This window comes from Gavia stellata, chromosome 21, assembly GCF_030936135.1.
Source record: "Gavia stellata isolate bGavSte3 chromosome 21, bGavSte3.hap2, whole genome shotgun sequence".
Taxonomy (NCBI): domain Eukaryota; kingdom Metazoa; phylum Chordata; class Aves; order Gaviiformes; family Gaviidae; genus Gavia; species Gavia stellata.
Window position 1 is genome coordinate 7,114,525 of NC_082614.1, and position 19,992 is coordinate 7,134,516.

A 19,992-nucleotide genomic window follows, 5' to 3' on the forward strand; every position below is an offset into this window, starting at 1 on the left:
TTCTGCTCTCCCGTATTTTCTGACGTGGACGGGAACTGGCATTGAAGACAGTGTTCAAACGCAAATGATCCATGTATTTATACAGTAGGATAATGTTTTCTTTTTCGTTCTTTTCCTAGCATAAATCTAGGTTTCAATCTAATGAGCACTGAGTAGATATTTTCATAAATTATTATAATTCTAAAAACTCAGACCTCAGTGGAAGTCATCAGGTCACAGGGTATTATTTTATATGGGATGTTTAAAAAGGGTATGGACTTTGCACTCAGGAAAGGTGGTGGTAATAAATGAAGCCCTCAACAACAAATCAAGTTTCCTACGTGGCTCAACTGTGATCCAGGAAGGTATCTTATTCCACAGGTAAACAATGATCTACCCAGTGAACTTGGGCTTTTCCACAGAATTTGCCAATAAGCTTAAAGCACAATGACTTGTGAACATGAGGCCTGTCAAATTAAACTCCTATAAGAGCCAAGTAAATATTGTTCCCATCTGATGGATAATTCCTAATAAATTGGACTAGTTTCATACGTCTCAATCTCACCAGCGATGTCCAGATGCATCCAGTGGTTAACCTTCAAAGATATACTTTTTCTCCCTAGAAACATTAGTTTACTAAATCAAGTTCCAGACTTCTTGGAGTTTGTACAGATAAGAGTCTTCCATTTTCCACGTACAGGAAATCTGTCAAACTACACCCAGCCTCAACTCGTCACACCCTCTTCTTCATAGACATTCTGCATCAATCAAAATACAAACAGCAACTGCAAAATGCCATGTCATATACTGGCACAGAAGAGTACTTACAAGTCAGCCTGGACGAAATACTATTTACAGGTCACTCTGGATTTTATTTCAAATGGCTTTGAATATCATTCCAAGATCTGGGGGTAACAGAATTAAACATGGACTGTTCAGTTGTTTAGAGCCCACAGCTTTCAGTTCACAACACTTTCAGTGTGCTCTTCTACTTCAACTGTAAGTTGAAGTAACTTTGTTAGTGGAGAAAAGCATAAGCTTAGGCTGACAAGAGCAAACCGAAGAGGGAAGCAGCTACTCAGAACTAGCTCACGACCACAGGGCATCAGGATTTCATGCCTGGCTCTGGCTACAATGACCTGTTGGTGAAGCCAAGTGTAGCAGCAGCACTGTTTGGATGCCTGCAGGAAACAGTAAGTACCAGATAGAGGAACCTGAGCTTCTACCACTTCAGCTAAAAAGATCGTTTGCATCCCTCTTTCAGGCAGTAGTAGAGCTACTGCATGTTACAACACCAGAAAGTGTAGACGCTCACGGTGATGTAATCCAGACTAGAAAGCACCTAATTTGGACCCTTTAGCCAACCCTTAGAAAGGAGCTGTAGCTTTACTATTTATTAGAAAGCAGCATATCAATGTCACAAACAATTCAGTTCCTACCTAGCACAAACACTGCATGAAGTTTCAAGTCAGTTTTGTTACATGCTGATATTCACGGGTACAGAAACAGGTGAAACACAGGAGCTCACAGTGGCACGTTCGAAGTTTCAACGTTAGCGGTAAGAGGCATTAGAACGCCAATGCAGTGGCTTGGAAAGGAAAATCTTCCCAGGGTCCTGCTCCAGAGCTGTGTCTGCTTTTCTTGGCTATCGAGAAACATGGGGCTTGTCATGATTAAATTAGATTACTTAGGTTTAAAAAAAGGAATGACTAGTAAAGCTATGTATTATGAACGTATATTAACTCCTTCATGATCTAGAAGGAATTTCTTAATGTTTTTAGTAAGTTTGCTCTCTACACTTTTATGTTTATCCCTTAAAATATAGAACAAGTTCAATAATCATTAGATTGTTTGCCCAAGTAAACCAAGAATTCTATTTGTTTCCAGTTTTATCTATCTAGAAATGTCAAATGATTAAAAAAAAAATAAATAACAGATTAAGCAATCACAGGACAGAAATTTAGGAAGACAAAGTCATTACCAGGATGCTCTTTCCTCCAGGGTACCGTTATCAAGGGAATACCATTTACAGTGGTGGATAACTGTCACAGGTTAAAGCTATAAGACTTGTTCCATACTACTTGTGGTTTATAAACTGATCACAGATACTGGGTTTTTCCTTACTTCCTTCATTTTCTCAAAATAACGGAGGAGACGACATTATTTGATAGCAACCGCTTCCTTCCCCGGGTCCATGTCTTTATCTGATTACATTGTTAGATCCTGTCGAAATGAGCCAAAAGGCACAAAGTCCCTGTTTCAAGGTGACTGAATGCTTTTCCATGGTCCTAACTGGAGATGTGTTGTATTTCCTAACAGCAGTCATGCATCAAAACAAAATGTAAGTGATACTTAAGCAGTAACATTAAAATCTAACATAGTGTGTTTTAAGACATTTTGCCCTCTTGTAATAGTTTCTAGAAAAAATAAGTTTAAATTATTGAAGCTCCCAGCATCACATTGCATGAAGAAGCAAACCAGGTTCACTAAAACAGAGCACCTTATGACAGACCAGATGTCGTGTTGGATTATTTGTTTTAACAACCCAAATACACATTATGTACTTAAAGAAATACCGGTAGTGAAACAAGCTTGGAACAAAAAGTTAGTTCCAAGTAGGATAATTCAAACCCAAGGAGAAGGTCCCATCTTTAAAAAAAAATACACCAGCTGAAGAAAAAAAGCTCTTTTAAATATTGCATCATTTTTGTTTGTTATTTAACCTTAGGCAATAATCAATGAAATATAAAGACAAGTTAATGTGAATTTCTACCACAATATGAATGAGTTTCTATTCATTTTGCTTCCAACCCATCTAATACATAACATCCAACATGACTCACAAATCAATTCAAATATTTACATTCCACCATTACAGCTTGGAGAGATAATAAACTCCGTGCCTATATTTAAACAAAAGCAGGCTCCAATTTTTACAAGTTGTTATACATGAACGGCACCTTGGGGTTTGCACAGGTTTCTCGGAATGGCAAGGGACCTCCTTTCCTGCAGGGCTCAGCCTTTGCCTGCATTAGCCACCTTCAAGCACCAGGGCTCTCACAACCTTGTGTGCCGAATATGTATATACAACTGTTGGATGCGTGATGCATCTTTATAGAGGCACTGAATGGAAAACTGGGAAGAAGCAGCAAAGCACACTATCTGTATCTTGCTGTCGTCCGTTCCCACCCCCACCATTAGATTGCACTTTACAATATTCTTTCCTGCTCTAAGTCAAAAAAAACATGGAAGAGAAGAACAAAATAACAAGAATTTAATACAAAATCTAATAAACCCACATTAAGAGTGTGCAAAGCTTACGGAAAATGCATCTGAAGAAGAAATATTTCCAATAAGTACTCAGATAAAGCAACATTAAGAACCCCAAGACAAAAACCTGTAGAGCCAAAATGTGTTAAAAGTGCTTTTATCGTAAACGCACAGCATCTCGACTGAGCAGCATACAATTCCCAGGTGTATTGAATTTCCCTGCTACAACACTAACTTCTAATCTATTATCTCATGGAGAATATATGCCTGTAAGCATCATTAAACTCATTCTAGTCCATTCAGTAAAGTACAAATCCCAAAACTGAGTGGAGAGAGGGAAAGGCAGGAATGACAGCACCTTGAACTGGTGTGTGGAAGAGCCAGTCTTGCTATCAGGACTCTCGCTCACAAACCAACAACAGCAAAGCAGCCTCTTGTGCCCGGGGGAAAACAAAAGGAGTAAAAAAATTACCACAATGAGTCTCCAGTACATACAGTATAAATGATCTTTACCCTGTTTCTGGAGAGGTTTCAGAGCAAATAGGTAGGCCCATTAAAAGTGATGGAGACTGCTTGCATGCAGCAATGCCTGCAGGATCCAGAACCTGGGTATGTTAAAAATGGCCGAGTAAACTCATCAGTTTTTATACTGCACTCCTTGCCCCAAGGATAAGAACGCATGAATGTTATATAGTCCTGTATACGTTAGCAGACTTTAAAGCATTTTACAAATGAAGCCAGTGTCTTCATGCCAGTGTCTTCAATGTCTGCTTTGCAAATGGTGAAACTATGACAAAGTGACTTGCCCAAACTCATCCCAGCAGGACAGCGGCAGAAGTAGGAATAAAGTTTGGGACTATCAAGGCCCTGTATAGGTCATTACCCACTAGGCAAAGTATCACAGGGCTGTATAAATCGAGCCTTGCTGCAAACCGCTTGGCTGAAGACTGTTAATGGTTAGACATATTTTAAATTGCTACAGATTTCAAATACATGCCCATACCAACAGCAGCACCCGTTAAAGAAATAAGGAAAGAAGCTACAGATCTAATCTCTGTGTTCTGCAAAGATTTAGGCTGAAAGCTTTTATTCAGCTGCTCACAAGTGGGCTCCCACTGAAGATCCAGAGAGGCACAGGACAGTCTGCCCACAGGCAGCCAGAGCCAGCAAATGCTACATTTGTTTAGATTAACCAAGCAGAAAAGTAAAAACCATCTCAAATAAAGTACCTCCACGTTTTTTCAGTTCACTACGACCTTTCGTTAAAAGGCTAGGTCCCTCTGCTGACTACACAGCCCCTGGAGAGTAGCTCAAGTAAAGATGGATGCAAATTTCAACTCGAGGCTTAAGTTACTGTTGTTAAAACCTGCAGCATGATTACAAAGGCAAGAACACATGCAGAAAGGCAGCTGTAAAGTTGCATCTGCGGTTCCTAACTCAAAGCACGCTTCTCCAGCTTAAATAAGCTGGTCTCTGGCTTGGTTTTATTCTAGATACCAATCAGCTAAATGAGTCCAACTATTGACATTTATACCAGGGTATAAAATCTGCAGTTGAAATAAAGCTGTACGCATGCATTTAAGGACAAAACTTGCATAAACAGAAGTGAGGTCTTCACATTAGATTTCTTCTTACTGCTTTGCCAGGAACAGCACAGGTATTACTCCAGAAGGTCATCATAAGTGGTGGAAATACGTAACAGTGATGCTATCCTGTACTCGCCACGCTAGGAAAGCATAGAGCTTTCTGTCAATATCAACACTTCATTTTGAAACTGTTTTACCTCACAAATCTCTAGAAAATCACCAGAGGAGTGGCAGATGGGATACTTTAAAAAGAACTCCTTGGATTTATAAAGTACTATTTGAAGAATCTTCTTCCCCCATGGCCAACGACAGCACAGACGACCAGTGCCGAAGCTTATTGCGTTTGGGGACTTTAATACCGAACTTGAGTCGGTAAGGCGAGACCGCTGCGGTCGGTGTTGCGCCTTGGCTCGGGACATCCGTAGGTCCCAAGGGGTACCTCGACCGCTGCACGAAATCCTCCTCTCCCTTTTGCACAGACTTCAGACTATGCCTCTCCACTTTCACAAGCGTGAAGCTGCCCAACATTCGTGCCTGGCAGGTAGGAGCAGCTCAGTCCAGACACCAGCCCTTTGCCCGCCCCGCAAACCGGCGGTACAGCGGGCAGCTGCCCGCCCCTGCCCTCCCCAGCAAACACACGCTTTCCCAGACGAGAGCCGTCCCGACGCAGCCGCCAGCACAGCTCGCAGATGGCACCCTTCAGCCATCTTCTGGAGGACGAACTCCGGCCGAGCCCACCCACCAGACCAACTCCACATTTTGGCACCCACGCTTCCCTAGAAACCCCGCTTTCGCTTTCGCACCTCCAGCCCGCCGCCTCCCCGCAAGCCCACCAGGACACCCGGGGGGTGAGAACTCGCTGCTTCCCGCTCCCACCTGCCCGCCGCCGCCCCGCGTACGCGCCTGCAGCTCCCCAAAGCGGCGGGGCCCCGAGCGCGCCGCGGCCGCCCCGCGGGGAGCAAACGGCCGCCCCGCCGACTGCGAGGCGGCAGCTACGAACGGCTCCGGCGGCCCCCGCCGCCGCCCCCGGCTCCCCCACGGCCGCCCCTCGCCCGCCTTCAAACTCGCCCCACGCGCGTGCCGTGCCCCGGCCCCGCCGCCGCCTCCCCCCTCCGCGCCCCAGGCCGGCCCCCGCCCGCGGCCCGCTTCCCCCCGCCGGTGCCCCGCCGCACCTGCCCGCCCGGCCCCGCGGCACCTGCTGCCCTGCGGCGCGGCCGGCTGGCCCTCACCATTGTGGTTGACCCAGGTCGGCTTCAGGAGCTTCATTGTTCCCCGCCCGGGGCCCCCGCCGGCCTCCGCCCTCGGGACCCCAGGGCGGCTCCGCCCGGGCTGCCTCCGCGGCCGAGCGAGCGGCGGAGCTCAGCGGCCGCCGGCCACCATAGGCCCCCGCCGCGCGGCACTCTGCCCGCCCCCTCCGCCGGCCGGAGCCGCCTCAGCGCCGCTCCATGCCCCGGCGCCGCCCGTGCCGCAGCCCCCGCCGCCCGGCCGCATCCCCCGCTCGGCTCCCGGCGGCTCCCGGCAACGCCGGAACTCGGCGCCTGGCAACCACCTAACCGGCCCGGCGGGAAACAATCGCCCTGGAGCCCCGGCGTTCCCCCGCCTCGGCCGGCGGGGGGCGAGATCCCGCGAGGCGCCACCGCCCCGCCTCCAGGGCGGGCGGGCGGGAGCGGCCGGAGCGGCGGGCGCCCCCTGCCGGGCGGAGCGAGCCGGCGGCGGCGGGGCGGGGCGGGGCGGGGCTTCCCTCAGGCCTCGCACTACGGTTGGGCCGCAGCAGCGTGGCGACCCCGGGTGGAACGTTTCTGAGCCGGAACAAGGGACGCGGGAGTCGGAGCGCGGCCGGTGGGGTGTGCGCGCGCACCGCTGGCACCCTCAGGGAGCCATGTTGGCGGCGGCGGCCCGGGCGAGCCGGGGGCTCTGCGGGGCCTGGGCAGCGCCCGGCGGCGCCCGCGTCAGGTAGGGCTGGGGCGGCTTACGGGTCTCTTATTGCGGCCGCCTTGCCCCAGTCCCGCGGGAAGGCAGCTCAGCGAAGCGCCCCTTGCTCGGGGACCCCGCCTCGCCCTCTCCCGGCGAGCCCTGGGCCTGGTCCCCTTCCCGGGTGGGCCTCTCTCTCTCCTGGGGCTCCCTCGGCGGCCTGGGCCTGCGCTGCGGGGTCGGGAGCGGGATGTGGTGTGTGCGGGCCTGGTTCCGCACCTTGAGAAGCCGGTGCGCGGGCACCCGGGCCGGTTCTCTCTCTCGTGGCATCCGCCGAGATTTGAGAAACGGCATCTCTCTCCTCCTAATTTGAACGGACGTGGTTTTACTTCTCCAAAACCTGCACTTCAAAGAGGCCATTGTCAGACCTTAAGAATAACATTACTTTAACTTTTTCATAGACTTAAAAAACGTATCTGCTTCACTCCTTGGTAGCCTGTGGATTCACAACGCTGAGCAGCCCAAATCTTGAGTTTGGTTACCTCGCTGAGGAGTTTGAGGTTATAACCTCTGGGCAAACTCTGTATACTGTCATGAATTAAGTAGCCAAAGATGATTCGAAACTCCTAATTTATGACTAATAAATAGCTCTTGTATTTTGTAGAATCAAAGTCCATTTCTCCTCATACTTTATGTTCCTTTTTCTTCTTCAGTTCTTGGCTGCCCCAGACAGTTCTGTTCCGAGGAAGTCACTGGCAGGCTTCACTGCTGGCATTCAGGACATCTCTCCCCATGAGGTGAGTGCAGCTTCCGTGGAGTTAGGTAGCTGTGTTTTCATCCTTAGGGGAACACAAATTTTCCCAAGTCCAAATTAACTTTTAACTGTAGATGTTTGCTTTTAAGTCACTATATGTAAAAGTAGTTAAGAACTGTTGGCCTCTTGAGAATTTAATGGTAACCTATACAATTATCGCTTGTGTGTAGTTGTATGTGCTTCCTCAACCACAGAACGTGTTCCGTAATTCCCTTTTGAGCAACAATGGAAACGAAAGCCTAGTAACTGAAAAAACTTTACCATAAAGTGGTATACTAGACAGCCTGCATTTATCTGTATGTTACATTTTGTTATCTATGTTTTGTTTTGATGCAACTGGATTTAAAATCTGGTAGCTATTAGGTACCATCAGAGAGACTGTTTCACACCATAAAGGTTGTTTATTCTGTGAGGCAGGAATGACAACCCACAGGTCCACTGCGAGGGTTACTTTGTGTTTGCGGAGCGTGGCATACGTTATCTTGGGTATGCCGGATCTGCGTGGAGTAGTACAACAGGAGAGTAACATCTGCACCTTGAATTTGGTTCCCAATGTGGAAATTTTAAAAGCATGTGTAAAACCACTCACTCTCTTTAATGTGAGATGACAGGAATATTTGCAGATAAACCTGTTACTTGCTCTGCTGCACTCTGAGCTAGTACAAAACAATTCCAATTCAATTTTTGTGGAACTTCCTCAGGTCATTCTGATGTTCAGCACAAAATTGGAGGTTGCTTTTCTTAGGCAGGTACAGTTCTTTCTGCAGAAAATCTCACAAGACATACTACTTTCTCCTGGAAATTACATTACTTGAATAAAGGTAATTGCTGGAGCTTCTGTTAGGGACCAAATAAAACAATGGGAAGGAACAGTCCTTAGGAAAGTAAAGTGGAAGTGAAAGTTGCTGGTGTTGAATTAAATGACAAAATGTCTTCTTTCATTCACATAATTATTTCCCTTGTAGAGCACAACCAAAGAAGAAGAAGAAAGTGGATGTAAAGAGAGAGCAAGCACAGAAGGATCGTATGAAAAAGAAGATTAAAAAGCTGGAAAAAGCTGCCCCAGAACTGATTCCAATTGAGGATTTTATAACACCACTTAAATACTCAGATAGCAACAGGTAAGTAAGACTGTCTTTCACAATGCACTTGCATTCATGGTAGAAATGCTTCTAATTTCTTTCTCTGCAAAACTGCAGTATAGTGCCAGCCTTGGTACAAAACCTTATCTACTTCAACCAGGACAAAAATGCAGAAAGCAAATTTTACTTGCTCCTGCTAAAAGTAGTGAAAAAATAGTAGCATGAATTTCCTGTTAGAATGACCATGGAAAACCTCACAGGCATTACATGAATGAAATGTATTCTCTAGGTTTGGTGGGGGTTTTTTTGTTAATGGTGGAGTTTTTTTCCTTGTTTTGTGTTTTTTTTAAATTTGCTCTTTAGGGTGCAGGCTATTTCACTGTTACAATGTTATCTTATTCTTTATCAGGGTACGAAGTCTTCCCCCTCTGTCATTTGAGGAGACTGAAAGAAGAGTTTTACTTATGAAAAAGTGGTGTTTGTTTAAGCAGAAACAAGATAAGGCAGAAAAGAAAGCAATTCAGACCCTTGTAGAAGCTCAGCAAGAGGCACTAAAGGAACTGCGCCTTGAATCCGAGGAGTTGTATCAGGCAGCAATCAGACGAGATGAGGGGCTTTTCCCCTTTGAGAGAGATGGACCTAATTATACCCCACCACTTCCTGGTTATGATCCTCCTGAAGGAAAATGCGTTGATATCACCAAAGTGTATACGCAGTGATGGAGGAGCATGGTGTTCATCTGGCATGAGCTACTCAACCAACTGAAGGAGGAAAGAATGGAATAAAAATAAAGAATTCCTTCTGCAGGTTAAAATACTGTAGGTGTGTGACTGTAAAAAAAAAAAAAAGCATTAATGAAGTATCTGTTTGTTTGGGGTTTTTAAATGGCTATCTAGGCAGATAATGTAGTTTTGTTGGGTGTCTAGATACCCTACCTTACACTTGTGTCATGCTAGAACAAGACAAAGTAGTATTATTTTATACAGTGTTTTATCTTTCTGAGCTTGTATCTCTCATCGTCCACACACTCCCAAGCAGTATTTTTTTTTTTTCTGCATAAACCATAACTTGGAAGATTCCTATGCTAGCAGGAAAGAATGTCACAGTCATCACATCAGAGTCCGTACTATAAGGGAGGTAGCAGCTGGCTGTTTACTGCCTTTCTTTTTATACTTCAGTGAAGTACTTTTGCATATAAGAGGGAAAAACAGATAGAAAACATACCGTGACAAAGCCAAAACTGGGTTTTAGTTTTTTTAATATTGCCATGTAAGTATTGTAACTAAGTTTATACGGGTTTGCCCAAAACCAAAACAGATCTCTCTTCAGTCATTTAAACCTTTATTTTTGTAGAAATTTTGAATACTGCCATTGACACACACCACCATTCAAGAGCAGTTCCACAAAGGGGCAGGACTGCAGTTTCAGGGTCTGCAGTATCGTCCCACACATGAGAAGCTCTTAACCCACGACAACAGTGAATGAGGGAAATGCCTTTTAAATGCCAGTGGTTGTGATTGTCCTGAACTGGCAGGTAGAAGTCCCAGCCTGCTTTTGTTCTCCCCTCAGGCAGGCCTGGGGTAGGTCCCTTGTTCAAAAGTGTGCAACACTGGCTGGTAGGGGAAGAGGTCCTCATCCAGCAAGAGGAGCTAGATCATGTATGCACTAATTTGGGAGTTGCTGAGATTAAATCCTAAAGTCTAAGACAGCAGTAAGAGACCAGAATCAAATTAGGCACCTGAATTCTTCCTTTAAAAAAATATTGGGTGTTTAAATAAACTCCCAGTGTTTTTGAATGAGTACTAAAGTATTGCAGGGCAGAGCTACAGTTGTATAATTTCAAGATGACATGGAAGAAAAAAAAAACCCACCAGCATAGTTCTGTATTGTGTATTACATTACTGACCAAACACAGCAAAACTGTCTTGCTAATTTGGTTTGTCTTGGTCAAGTGGAAGATACCAGTCAGGTGGTGGGCTCTTCCTGAGCGTCCACACTGGAGCATATTTCTGTTTTTCCATAACTCGAGCTCTTTCACTCTTGCACAAAGCTTCCTGAAATACAGGAAAAAAAATATTACCATGATAGTGTTGGATGTGCCAGTCTTACAGAGCTTATTTCTTGCTGTGACTATTTGAGATAAAACAAGGAACAAAAATTTTTCATGCTTAAATAGAAGTGCCAGATTCTATGTAAGCCAGGATACAAGCTTTTAACTGTCACATTTACATTTTGCCTCCGGCTCCTCCATTATGAAGAAAACTACCACTTACGTGCTACCCTCCCCTCCAGAAGTTGTCCTAGTTAGCTGAAAGGACGAGTTACACTGCAGCCTGTGCTGAAGGGCTCTTGTCTTTCAGTGTTCATGGGCCTGAAGCCAGGAGCGCTTCTGGACACCCTAGGAATACTTTTTTGCCTGTAACGTGGCAGCTTTTCGTATTAGGAGGGGAACATTAGAGTAACTGAAATCAAGAGCTCTTACAGCAGAACACTGAAAATTCTGCGGCTGGATGTTAAGACCCTCTTGCCCACCTCCACCCCAAGCAGACGCCTGATTTTCCAACCCCTCCCCGTTGTGTGACCGCCGGCACCGCTCGCCCGCAGGCGGCTGCGGGGTCTCTCTCCCACAAGCACCGGCCTACAGAGCTCCGGGCACGCTGCCCGCACGGGCCCGGGCAGGGCAGCGACCGCCGCCACCGGCTGCCGCTCGCTCCCGAGGCGGGAAGGGGCAGGCAGGGGACGGCGGGGGGCGCGGGCGCTACCTGCGCGGCGGCGGCGCGGCCCCTCTCCCAGGCGCGGCAGGCCTCGTAGTCGTCCCGCCACCGGCCGCAGGCCGGCATCTCTCCGTGCGCGTAGTAGTGGTGGAAGGCGTGCCGCAGGCCGCGGCAGTGCTTCCACTCCCACCAGTAGTCCTCGCACGACCGCGGCGGCTGCGGGCGGACAAAGAGGCCGGGCTGAGCCGAGCCGAGCCGAGCCGAGCCGAGCCGCCGTCCCGGCCCGCCGCCCTCAGCCCCCCACCCCGCTCACCCGCCAGGTCTCGCCGCCCGCCATGCTGCCCCTGCCTGAAGGCCACCACCCCGCCGCCAATCCCCGCCGCGCTTGCGCGGAAACCCGCGCGCTCGGCCAATAGCGAAGGGCGGCATAAACCCGCTGCCTCGTCGCCCCGAGCCAATGGCTGCATGCGGGGCGGGGCTCCCTGAAAGCACGTGGCCCCAACACCTCCCCTACAAACCCCGACGCCAAAGCCCCGTGCTCGCCCGAAGCCTCCCGCCGGGGGGGCGCACGGCGGAGGCAGCGCTGGCACTGGACACACGAGGCAGCCCCGGCTGTTCCCGTTTTTTCCCCTTTAATCACCACACCAGGGACGCAGGCTGGTTGCCAAGGAACCTTTACTGGGCCTTTCGGGGGTTTCACGTGGCTTAACGGCGCAACAACGGCATCCCGGCTCTTCGACGGGTGCACAGGGTATCACCCACACCCCTGTCCCAAAGCACAGGACGCCGGAGCTCCATACTCCCCCACCGGCACCCGGCAGAGAAGCTGGGTCCTGCCTCTCCCCCCGGTGCCATTAGAGTGCTACAGTACCCTACTGCATCTGAACTATTAAAAGGCATGTTATTAATTGTAAGTATAAAAAGCAATTACAGGGGGATTGCTTAGAATGATTTATAAGCCAACACCTGAAGCTAAGATCAAAGAGACTCCCTGCACAAAAGTCTTAAACACCCAAGTGTTAGCCTTCATTTGCACCACACCAAAAAGCTTACCTGGAATTGTGGCAAAATACATACAGAGGGAGGAAAATACCAAGCACAGAGCAACATGAGACCATCATCACTCAGGATATAAGTAGGGAGGATGTAGTCTAAGAACCGGACCTTTTAGTAAGGTAGACCTTGTTGGTTTCATTTCTCAGGTTTATCTGAGATACACCTTCCCTCTTCACAACACATACAAAAAACTCCCTCAGAATTCCTAGAACTTAATTTTCAACTGAAAATTAAGACAGTCTGACAGCTCCGGTTTTAAACGTGAAACCAAAACCAGTAAAAGCGTTCCTGTGTTGCAAAGTGATCTCTCCTCTCAACTGCAATAACTAAGATCCAATATGCTGCAATTGTTATTTATTTTCCTCCTAACTGACTAAAGGTACCACAACTTAAGGTTTTCTTCCCTTTTTGCGCAGGGACTGGCCTTCTCCTGAAAAGGCAATAAACCGGCTTCCAGATTCATCCTGGAAAAAGGAAAGAGGGAAAAAAAGGTTGTTACCTCTTTGCTCAATGCTTGCATGTGATGAAAGCTGAACAATCATTAGAAAGAATATTCCATCAGAGCAGTAACTGACAGTAAACATTTCACATCCTTAATCTACGTAATAACCACTTTCTTCCTGAAAATAAAATACGAGCATTTCACTGACCTTTCAGCCAACTGAAACAAGTATGCACTGGCTTATTAAACTTGTATCAAGCCAATCTTTTTACATCAGCAAGCAAGGACACCGGAGGTTGCTTTCACCTAAGTCAAACCACTTTTTAACTACTGCCACCTTTTAAAAAGAAGCGTGCTGTGAAAAATCAAGTATGGAGAGAGGAACCACAAACTTGGACAGTAGTTCTAATGTTCTAATTCTGTGCAAAATTGGGAAGGATCCAACTTTATTTACCTCTTCAACTTTCTTAACTAGTGGACGTGAGTTTCTGATGAATGTGATTCTACCGATCTTGAAGTCATAGTTGGGTATTCCTCTGGAAAAGAAGCATAAAAATATTATGAAAGAAGTTTTATACCTATCATCCAGTTGAACACAGTGAGATCTATTCTATGTCTGTCAGTATTGTACCAACACTGGCTGGAAATTTTTAATACCAAGTAATTCTAGAGTCAAACCGCTGAATTATTTTCTAAATGTTGGCATACATAGCATGAAGTAAATAATCAGATACTGGAGCTGCTGTAGAAGCTTGGCTGTGGGCACATCTCCATGTAGCCTGTGGTTTCCACAGGGCCATGGACATGCTTTTCCACAACGGTTCAAGTGTTACTGTGAGAGCTGTAAATGACAGAACGCCACAGGAACCACATCCCTGCACACTGCCACTAAGCCTGAATTTTCTAGATTTCCTTTTAAGGAAAAAAAAACCACCACCACCAAACCAAAAAACTCACACATGGCTTGGCTTTACTTATCCACCCAACTAAAAAAAGTTTTCACTCTACGCCAAATTTCACTTTAGAAAACTGACAGGGTTCTGTACATCACTCGATCCAGCCCACCAGCCCAGTCTAGCCCTGCTGCCTCTCCCTACTTGTCTTCTATAGAACCAGAGTTGACTGAGTAAGTTTTGGCAACATTAACTTAGGACCTGCATCTTAAGTAGTCAGGGACAACACAGTCAGTCTAGAAGATTAGACTATTTATTTTCTAAATGCAAACTTATGATGAAATTAGCTTGTTTATATTGCAGGAGCAGGGAAAAAAAAAAAACTCCACTCAAACACTAATCTTTCACCCACTGACAACTGAATGAAACAGACATACCTTCGAATGTCTCCTGGTTTAATTGGCGATGGACTAGGCTCAACACCTTTCTTCTTGCCATCCAATCTGTTCCCAGAACCAGAGAATGCCTATGTACAAGTAATGAGTTTTAATTTAACTGTATCTTGTATTTGAAAGTACACTGCACAGGGATGCTATATTCTGTAAAATCTTGCTATCATTTTTATTTAATTGTTTGATTCAGCATGTTTCTTTTTGGTACATAGAAGCTGATGAACCCTGGGTGTAGGAGTATGTTTCAGTCTCCCATTTCTAGACTGCCCTTTTAAGGACAGCAACTCATACTGTTACTGGCTGTAAGCACCACAAAACATTTGCAGATACTTGCCAGTTAAATGATGAGCACCTCTAAGAACAGGTACTAGTATTTTGCAGTTGTTCGGAAAAACTTCCATTCACCATTTTACAACATTCAGAAACCAGCAGAAATAGGGGACTTACACGAAATCCTATGTCACTCACATATCCACTATGGTCTGCTTCAACATCCTGTGAGGGAAAAAACAAGTTAGTTCATTGTGTTCATGTTGTGATATGCAGAACACATGAAAACAGTTCCACATATTTCTCACCAAACAGAACTTCAGAACAATCCCTTTCCAAAATCAACAGTTGGTAAACAACCATCTCCTAAGCAACACAAGCAAAAGCGTCTGGTAAATAAAGTTCAGTCTTTAGAAATTGTTTCAGGGAAAAAAAAAGGTATGTTGGCGCTCACTGCTCCATCACAAGCAAGACTGACTTCTAGGGAATACATTTTCGAAGAACAGAAGCTTAACCTACTGTGGTCTCTTCATGTTGCGCACTTCTTTCTGGTTCTTTGTACCCCAAAGGAGCATCAAAATCCACCTATTTATACAAGAAGCATGAAAATAAGCATGATTGGTATTTTTCTTTTAAATAATAAGCTTTATACTATTATTCCTCAAAAATCCACAAACTTCACTCCATTTCAATCTAGAAAGAACTGAGGTTTGCTTGTTAAACATTTTAACTCAAAACTAGAAAGACTAAACCACCCAGGAATGCGTCTTAGTGTGTAATTGGAACAGAACAGTAAAACAACAGCCCACGATATCACTGGCCTTTGAATCAAGACAAGGCTGTTAAATAAAACTCAGATTATAAAACATGTTGAAGCTAAACATTAAATTCTAGGCACTACAGTCACCTGATGGTACACGAAGCTCAGCTTGAAACCATAGCTGTGGTTACAAAGTTATATGGAGTACTCTCACATTAGTCATCTTCCCGACTCCATCTGATTTTACTTTCCCTGCGGCATCAGAGGTGCTTGGTGGACAGCGCTATCACTGAAAAAGATGCGCTCTCCTTTTGACAGTGACTGGTAGGTCACAGTAAAAGCAGACTTTCCACATCAGCTTTAACTTACATTCATATCGCACTCTATGATGGACACAGCCTTATCCGGTTTGGTCTCCATTACCCGAAGCTCATAGATCTGAAACAGTAATGAATATTTTAAGGTTGCACATGAAAGAGCTCAACTTACACACGAGGAAAGCATATCTAAACCTTTCCCTTCAGACAGCTTCAAGAAAATTGAAACAGTACTCCTTAGGACTGGATACTGCCGGGTCTCTACAGAACTTGAGAGCACAGATTTTAACTTAGAAGGTTGCTATATGCTAGAGCTAGAGAAGCTACCTTTTACTGTACCTTGCTACACTCTTACTGTACCTTAATCTGCATTTTTGAAAACAAAGTATGAATGTAGGATAGATTCTGTCCCTTGACTTGTAAAAACATCAACAGCATGAAAATTTATTTTCTCACAAGTTAAAAAACAGTCTAAACAGCAGCTCAGGAGAAGACTTAACTGACCCCTTTTTTCCTCTAATAAAAAAACGATTGCAAAATCTACCATCTAGGATTACTTGTCAACAATACTACACAGTTCTGTGTTGATTGTGTTAGCACCAACATCCAACAACTGAGCTTAGTCTACAACCCCAAGTGATCAAATGTGCACGTGTTGCCAGAAATACTCATCTATAAAATCTACTCACAAGATGTAGTAGAAGTACTTCAGTAGATGGTGACCACATAAATACAGTGTACTTTTTCACACGGGGCAGAATCTATTTCCTCAGATTGATGGTATCCAAACAAAACTTGCATAGACTGGTGTTGTATACTGTACCTTTTCATTGTAGTTGATGGCAATAACATCCCCAGTGGTTAGACAAGCGAAGTTTCTCAATGCATTTTCTAATCTTTGGAGTATGTTAAGATGAAACATTTGTTTTCAATGCAACTTCAAAGCTTTAAAGTTACTATGTTAGAAAACTCTGATCCTTGGTCTCTCAAACGTGGTTTAAGAGTCATCAGTACTATAGATAGCCTTTTAATAAACTTTAGGGTGTACAAGTTCTTCTAAAGGACACTCAAATTCATTGGACTTTAAGCCAAGATTCACGCTTCTTCACTCCAGGGTACACTTTGTGCCAGCAGTTGGCAACATCTCTGTACATAAGCTCTGCATCTTTTTTGTTTTCAGAAGGAGCAGTAGTAGTTACCTACTACTGGAAGAGTATGAGCCACACCTGAAAAGCTAGCTCTGCTTCATCATTCCAATTTGGGAGAAAAATTGTCCCCTGCTCCATAACTGAACAGGAAGGATACACAGCTTTGGGATTGGTGATGTCAAGAAAATCTGGACTCTGTGGCTGAAACTTTGAGTAAGTAGCAACTTGAAGATTAACGCTCTCCACTTGTACCAGGCCTCCCTCTTCCAGCAGCAAGTTCTGCATCATCTGCAAGAATGAAAAAAATGATACACATCACTATCAACATCGCTGATGTTTTTAATTGTCTTTCCTTTCATACACCTGTTTTCGCCGGGGCCACCATCTTCCTTGAAATGCACCAGTTTACCATGGCTTTATTTCAGGAAGAACAGTCAGGTGCATCTTAAGAAGCAGTCTGCTTTGCCTACCCAGTTAAACTCTCATGGAGGGAAACCTGAGCTGTGACTGAAAGCTGTTGTAGGAACATGACTAGCAAAGACACGCACTTTCAGGAAACATTCTGCCTCTTTAATATTATACTGGCAATTCACTAATCCTACTCTTCACGTTCAGCATGAGACAACTCACCCAGTGTGGAAGGTAACATATGCCCTCATCAGCCACAAATTCAAGCACTCCACAGTGCGTCATTCGATCTGAATTTTTATTGGTCAGCTTAAACAGCATTGGGTAAGTAATATTAAGTCGGCCTGGTGAGAAAGGTGAAAAAAAATTTATTTGTTAAAAGCAAGACAATGGGCCTGACTATAGGAGAGGATTCCCCTCACACCATTATTCCAATTGCTCAAAACTACAAATCCAGGAGAGAATGCAGATACGTGAATACTGTATTGCCATCACACTTAGAGCCTTAATTGCCTCTCCATTATTTCCCCAAGCTCAGAGATGAGCAGGCAGAGGGTATTAGCAGAGGAATCTATCACTGTTATGTCCTTGTACTATTGTCAGTTAGCTCCTATCTAATGAATTTTAACAGGCCCTGCCTATTTTAAAATTAAAACCTGACTAAATTAATTTCTCAAAGAAATTCTATTAAGGCTAAAATTCGGGAGGGGGAACCTTTAGTTAAAAAGGCCAATAAAGACCATTTATACTATTGATTCAGTTATCTTTTTCCCCATTTCAAAGTTAATAATCACTTATTTTGTCTTTAAAATAAATCTTGCTCCAGACAACAGCGTCCAGAACAAGCAGGTTGAGATTAAGAATTTACTAGACTAACCGTAACCATTATACTGAGTATGCTATTAATAGTCAATAAATATTGATTCATGCCTCAGGTAGCCCAACACTTCAGATGTCTGTACTTGAAGACAGACAAGCCCCATTAATTCTGACAGACAAAATACTTCCAAAATACTTCTTTTGAACTAATTAGTCTCATATTCTCTATTCAAGTCACATTTTAATACATAACTAAAATACTGTGGTATTTGCTTACGTATTTGCTCATACTTCTAATATTGTTACTCCAGAATAAAATATTCACTTACTGAGTTGGTCCAAAGCCGATGGTGGCATAATTACTGCAGAAATTAATAAGAATGTAAGATTAGGAAAAGCATGACTGTACAAAGAGCACATAGCATACAATTTTATTACTCCTTTCTCTAAGATCTTCTCTAAAAAAAGGAGATTCTAAAATCTCCTGCAAATTGATTTTTGAGCCAGAGATTTCAGTAGAATCAGTCCTGACAAATACGCCTGCAAGCATGGAGATTTCAGAGTTTAATCAGAAAAAAGAGAAGACAAGGTTTTACAATACCTAGTACTAAAGAACATGTTTCCTAAAGGTAATTTTATTTGTTTGGACTTATAGATGCTCTTAAATCAATGCCAACTCAAAACATCATAGCATTAGTCTGACAGTCTGAAAATTAAGTTGGCTGATCTATTCTCTTTGTTCAAGCTAAGTGAGGAACAACAAGAAAGGGAAAAAAGTCCTTAACCATGAATTTCCATGGCTCATAACGGGTGTAAGATTTTAACAAGAGACTTTAAAAAAGAATAATATCTTCTTCTAATGCTCATAAACCAGGACTCACTCGGTAAGTTTTTTAATTACACGCTGATGCAATAAAACCCTCCTCCTTCCTTCTTAAAGCTCCACCCAGGGTGCTCCTCTAGCTCCAGCCACAAAGCCAACAGTATGTCTCCATGCTGTTCAACAATGTTTATGCGGTCTTGGCCAAAAGCTGTATTACTTTATATTATTCACAAACACTCTTCCAAGAGGTTATTAGTCAAAATAAAACATGCACATACTCTTCCCGCCTTTCTCCACATCTGACCTGTCATTAGGTCCAGCAAGCATGGATACCGAGAAGCAGCGGTATTGGGTTGAGAAGCGGTTCTGGAAAACCCGAGGGATGGGGTGATCAAACATATTAAAAGAGAACTGGGGGGAAAAAAAAACACAAAGAGAAGAGTGTATTAACAACTAGTACAGTATCTGAAGCGTTACAGCGCTCGCTGAAGTGTCCCGAAGTTTAGCTAAAACTACCATCAGAAGCCGTACGGCTCACCTCCCTGTCACCGGAGCCGCCCCTCTTTTTTCATACACACCACCCGGGGAACCACTCGCGCGTCAAGCGCTGCGCGGGCAGACAGAAAATGGAAGCAGCGCCCTGCCAGGTTGCGCGCACAGCAAGGCGCGGCTGACCGACCGGCCCCCGGGCACGGGCGGCGCTTCGCGGAGGAGACGCCGACACCCGCCGGCCGCTGACGGCCGCCCGCCCTCGGCCGGGCACTCCCCACCAGCGTCGCTACTCGCTGGCTTCGAAAACAGCCTTCGCCAGCGGGCACCGGCGGGGGAACCGCCGCAGCCACTGAAGGAACGCGGGGCCCAGCCGCCCGCCGCCCGCCCGCCGTGACTCGGCACTTCCCCCGGCCGCCCCCCGGGCCTCACCATGGCGGCAGCGCTGAGGCGCAGAGCGGCGGCGCTCGAGCTCCCCACAGGAAACGGCGGGGCGCGGGAAGTCGGGCCGGGCCGGGCCGCTCTCTCGCCTGACGGGGCTCTGACCGCCGCCGCGGGCCCCACCCCACGGTCCTCCCCCGCCGCGCTGCCCCTCCCAGCGTGCCGCGCGGCGCCCGCCTCCCGGGCGGCCATTCCGTGTGAGGGCGGAAGGCGGGATCTCGCCCTTGCCGATGTGGCCATTGTAGAAGGCTTTTCTGGCCGCTTGGCCCTTCCTCAGTCGGAGAGCGTTGAGGTGGCACCTTCCGCCTCTTCGTCGGA

General features: G+C 45.7%; 4 protein-coding genes across 5 annotated transcripts in view; 1 reads left to right on the forward strand and 3 right to left on the reverse strand.

Annotated features, from left to right (window-relative positions):
• Positions 1 to 6,101, reverse strand: part of LOC104257241 (protein HIRA) — a 37,893-nt gene extending 31,792 nt beyond the window's left edge. Inside the window, exon 1 of the mRNA XM_059827482.1 lies at positions 6,065 to 6,101. Within this exon, the coding sequence (XP_059683465.1) occupies positions 6,065 to 6,101 (37 nt within the window). The remainder of the gene's footprint in view (positions 1 to 6,064) is intronic.
• A 613-nt stretch (positions 6,102 to 6,714) lies between these two features.
• MRPL40 (mitochondrial ribosomal protein L40) lies at positions 6,715 to 9,620 on the forward strand. The gene is made up of 4 exons (XM_059827916.1): positions 6,715 to 6,788; positions 7,460 to 7,543; positions 8,526 to 8,681; positions 9,052 to 9,620. The coding sequence occupies exons 1-4, from the start codon at positions 6,715 to 6,717 to the stop codon at positions 9,359 to 9,361; spliced, it is 624 nt and encodes a 207-aa protein (XP_059683899.1). The 3' UTR covers positions 9,362 to 9,620.
• A 272-nt stretch (positions 9,621 to 9,892) lies between these two features.
• On the reverse strand, positions 9,893 to 11,695 carry C21H22orf39 (chromosome 21 C22orf39 homolog). Its single transcript, XM_059827850.1, has 3 exons — positions 11,670 to 11,695; positions 11,405 to 11,572; positions 9,893 to 10,696 (listed from the first exon to the last, which is right to left on the reverse strand). Exons 1-3 carry the CDS (start codon positions 11,691 to 11,693, stop codon positions 10,571 to 10,573), a joined length of 318 nt encoding a protein of 105 aa, XP_059683833.1. The 5' UTR covers positions 11,694 to 11,695; the 3' UTR covers positions 9,893 to 10,570.
• Positions 11,696 to 12,014: 319 nt separating this feature from the next.
• Positions 12,015 to 19,740, reverse strand: UFD1 (ubiquitin recognition factor in ER associated degradation 1). Of its 2 annotated transcripts, XM_059827631.1 has the most exons (12): positions 19,666 to 19,740; positions 19,023 to 19,155; positions 18,251 to 18,283; positions 17,325 to 17,446; positions 16,852 to 16,982; positions 16,370 to 16,442; positions 15,599 to 15,667; positions 14,989 to 15,054; positions 14,647 to 14,694; positions 14,185 to 14,273; positions 13,309 to 13,390; positions 12,015 to 12,876 (listed from the first exon to the last, which is right to left on the reverse strand). In XM_059827631.1, exons 1-12 carry the CDS (start codon positions 19,666 to 19,668, stop codon positions 12,802 to 12,804), a joined length of 924 nt encoding a protein of 307 aa, XP_059683614.1. In that variant the 5' UTR covers positions 19,669 to 19,740; the 3' UTR covers positions 12,015 to 12,801. The 2 variants fall into 2 exon arrangements, with proteins under 2 accessions (XP_059683614.1, XP_059683615.1); XM_059827632.1 differs by lacking the exon at positions 19,666 to 19,740 and having other exon boundaries at positions 19,049 to 19,081.
• Between the last annotated feature and the right edge of the window lie 252 nt (positions 19,741 to 19,992).

Bases quoted from the DNA above. Each gene is read 5' to 3' on its own strand.
- C21H22orf39 (XM_059827850.1), bottom strand. From the start codon at position 11,693: ATGGCGGGCGGCGAGACCTGGCGG. The intron at 11,573-11,669 runs GTGAGCGGGGTG...GTCCGCCCGCAG, and splicing joins CGGGCGGCGAGACCTGGCGG to CCGCCGCGGTCGTGCGAGGA. The intron at 10,697-11,404 runs GTAGCGCCCGCG...CCTGTATTTCAG, and splicing joins GCCGCGCCGCCGCCGCGCAG to GAAGCTTTGTGCAAGAGTGA.
- MRPL40 (XM_059827916.1), top strand. From the start codon at position 6,715: ATGTTGGCGGCGGCGGCCCGGGCGAGCCGGGGGCTCTGCGGGGCCTGG. The intron at 6,789-7,459 runs GTAGGGCTGGGG...TTTCTTCTTCAG, and splicing joins CCCGGCGGCGCCCGCGTCAG to TTCTTGGCTGCCCCAGACAG. The intron at 7,544-8,525 runs GTGAGTGCAGCT...TTTCCCTTGTAG, and splicing joins AGGACATCTCTCCCCATGAG to AGCACAACCAAAGAAGAAGA.
- UFD1 (XM_059827631.1), bottom strand. The intron at 18,284-19,022 runs GTATGTGCATGT...TAATTTCTGCAG, and splicing joins TGTGGAGAAAGGCGGGAAGA to TAATTATGCCACCATCGGCT. The intron at 14,695-14,988 runs GTAGGTTAAGCT...TTTCCCTCACAG, and splicing joins CGCAACATGAAGAGACCACA to GATGTTGAAGCAGACCATAG.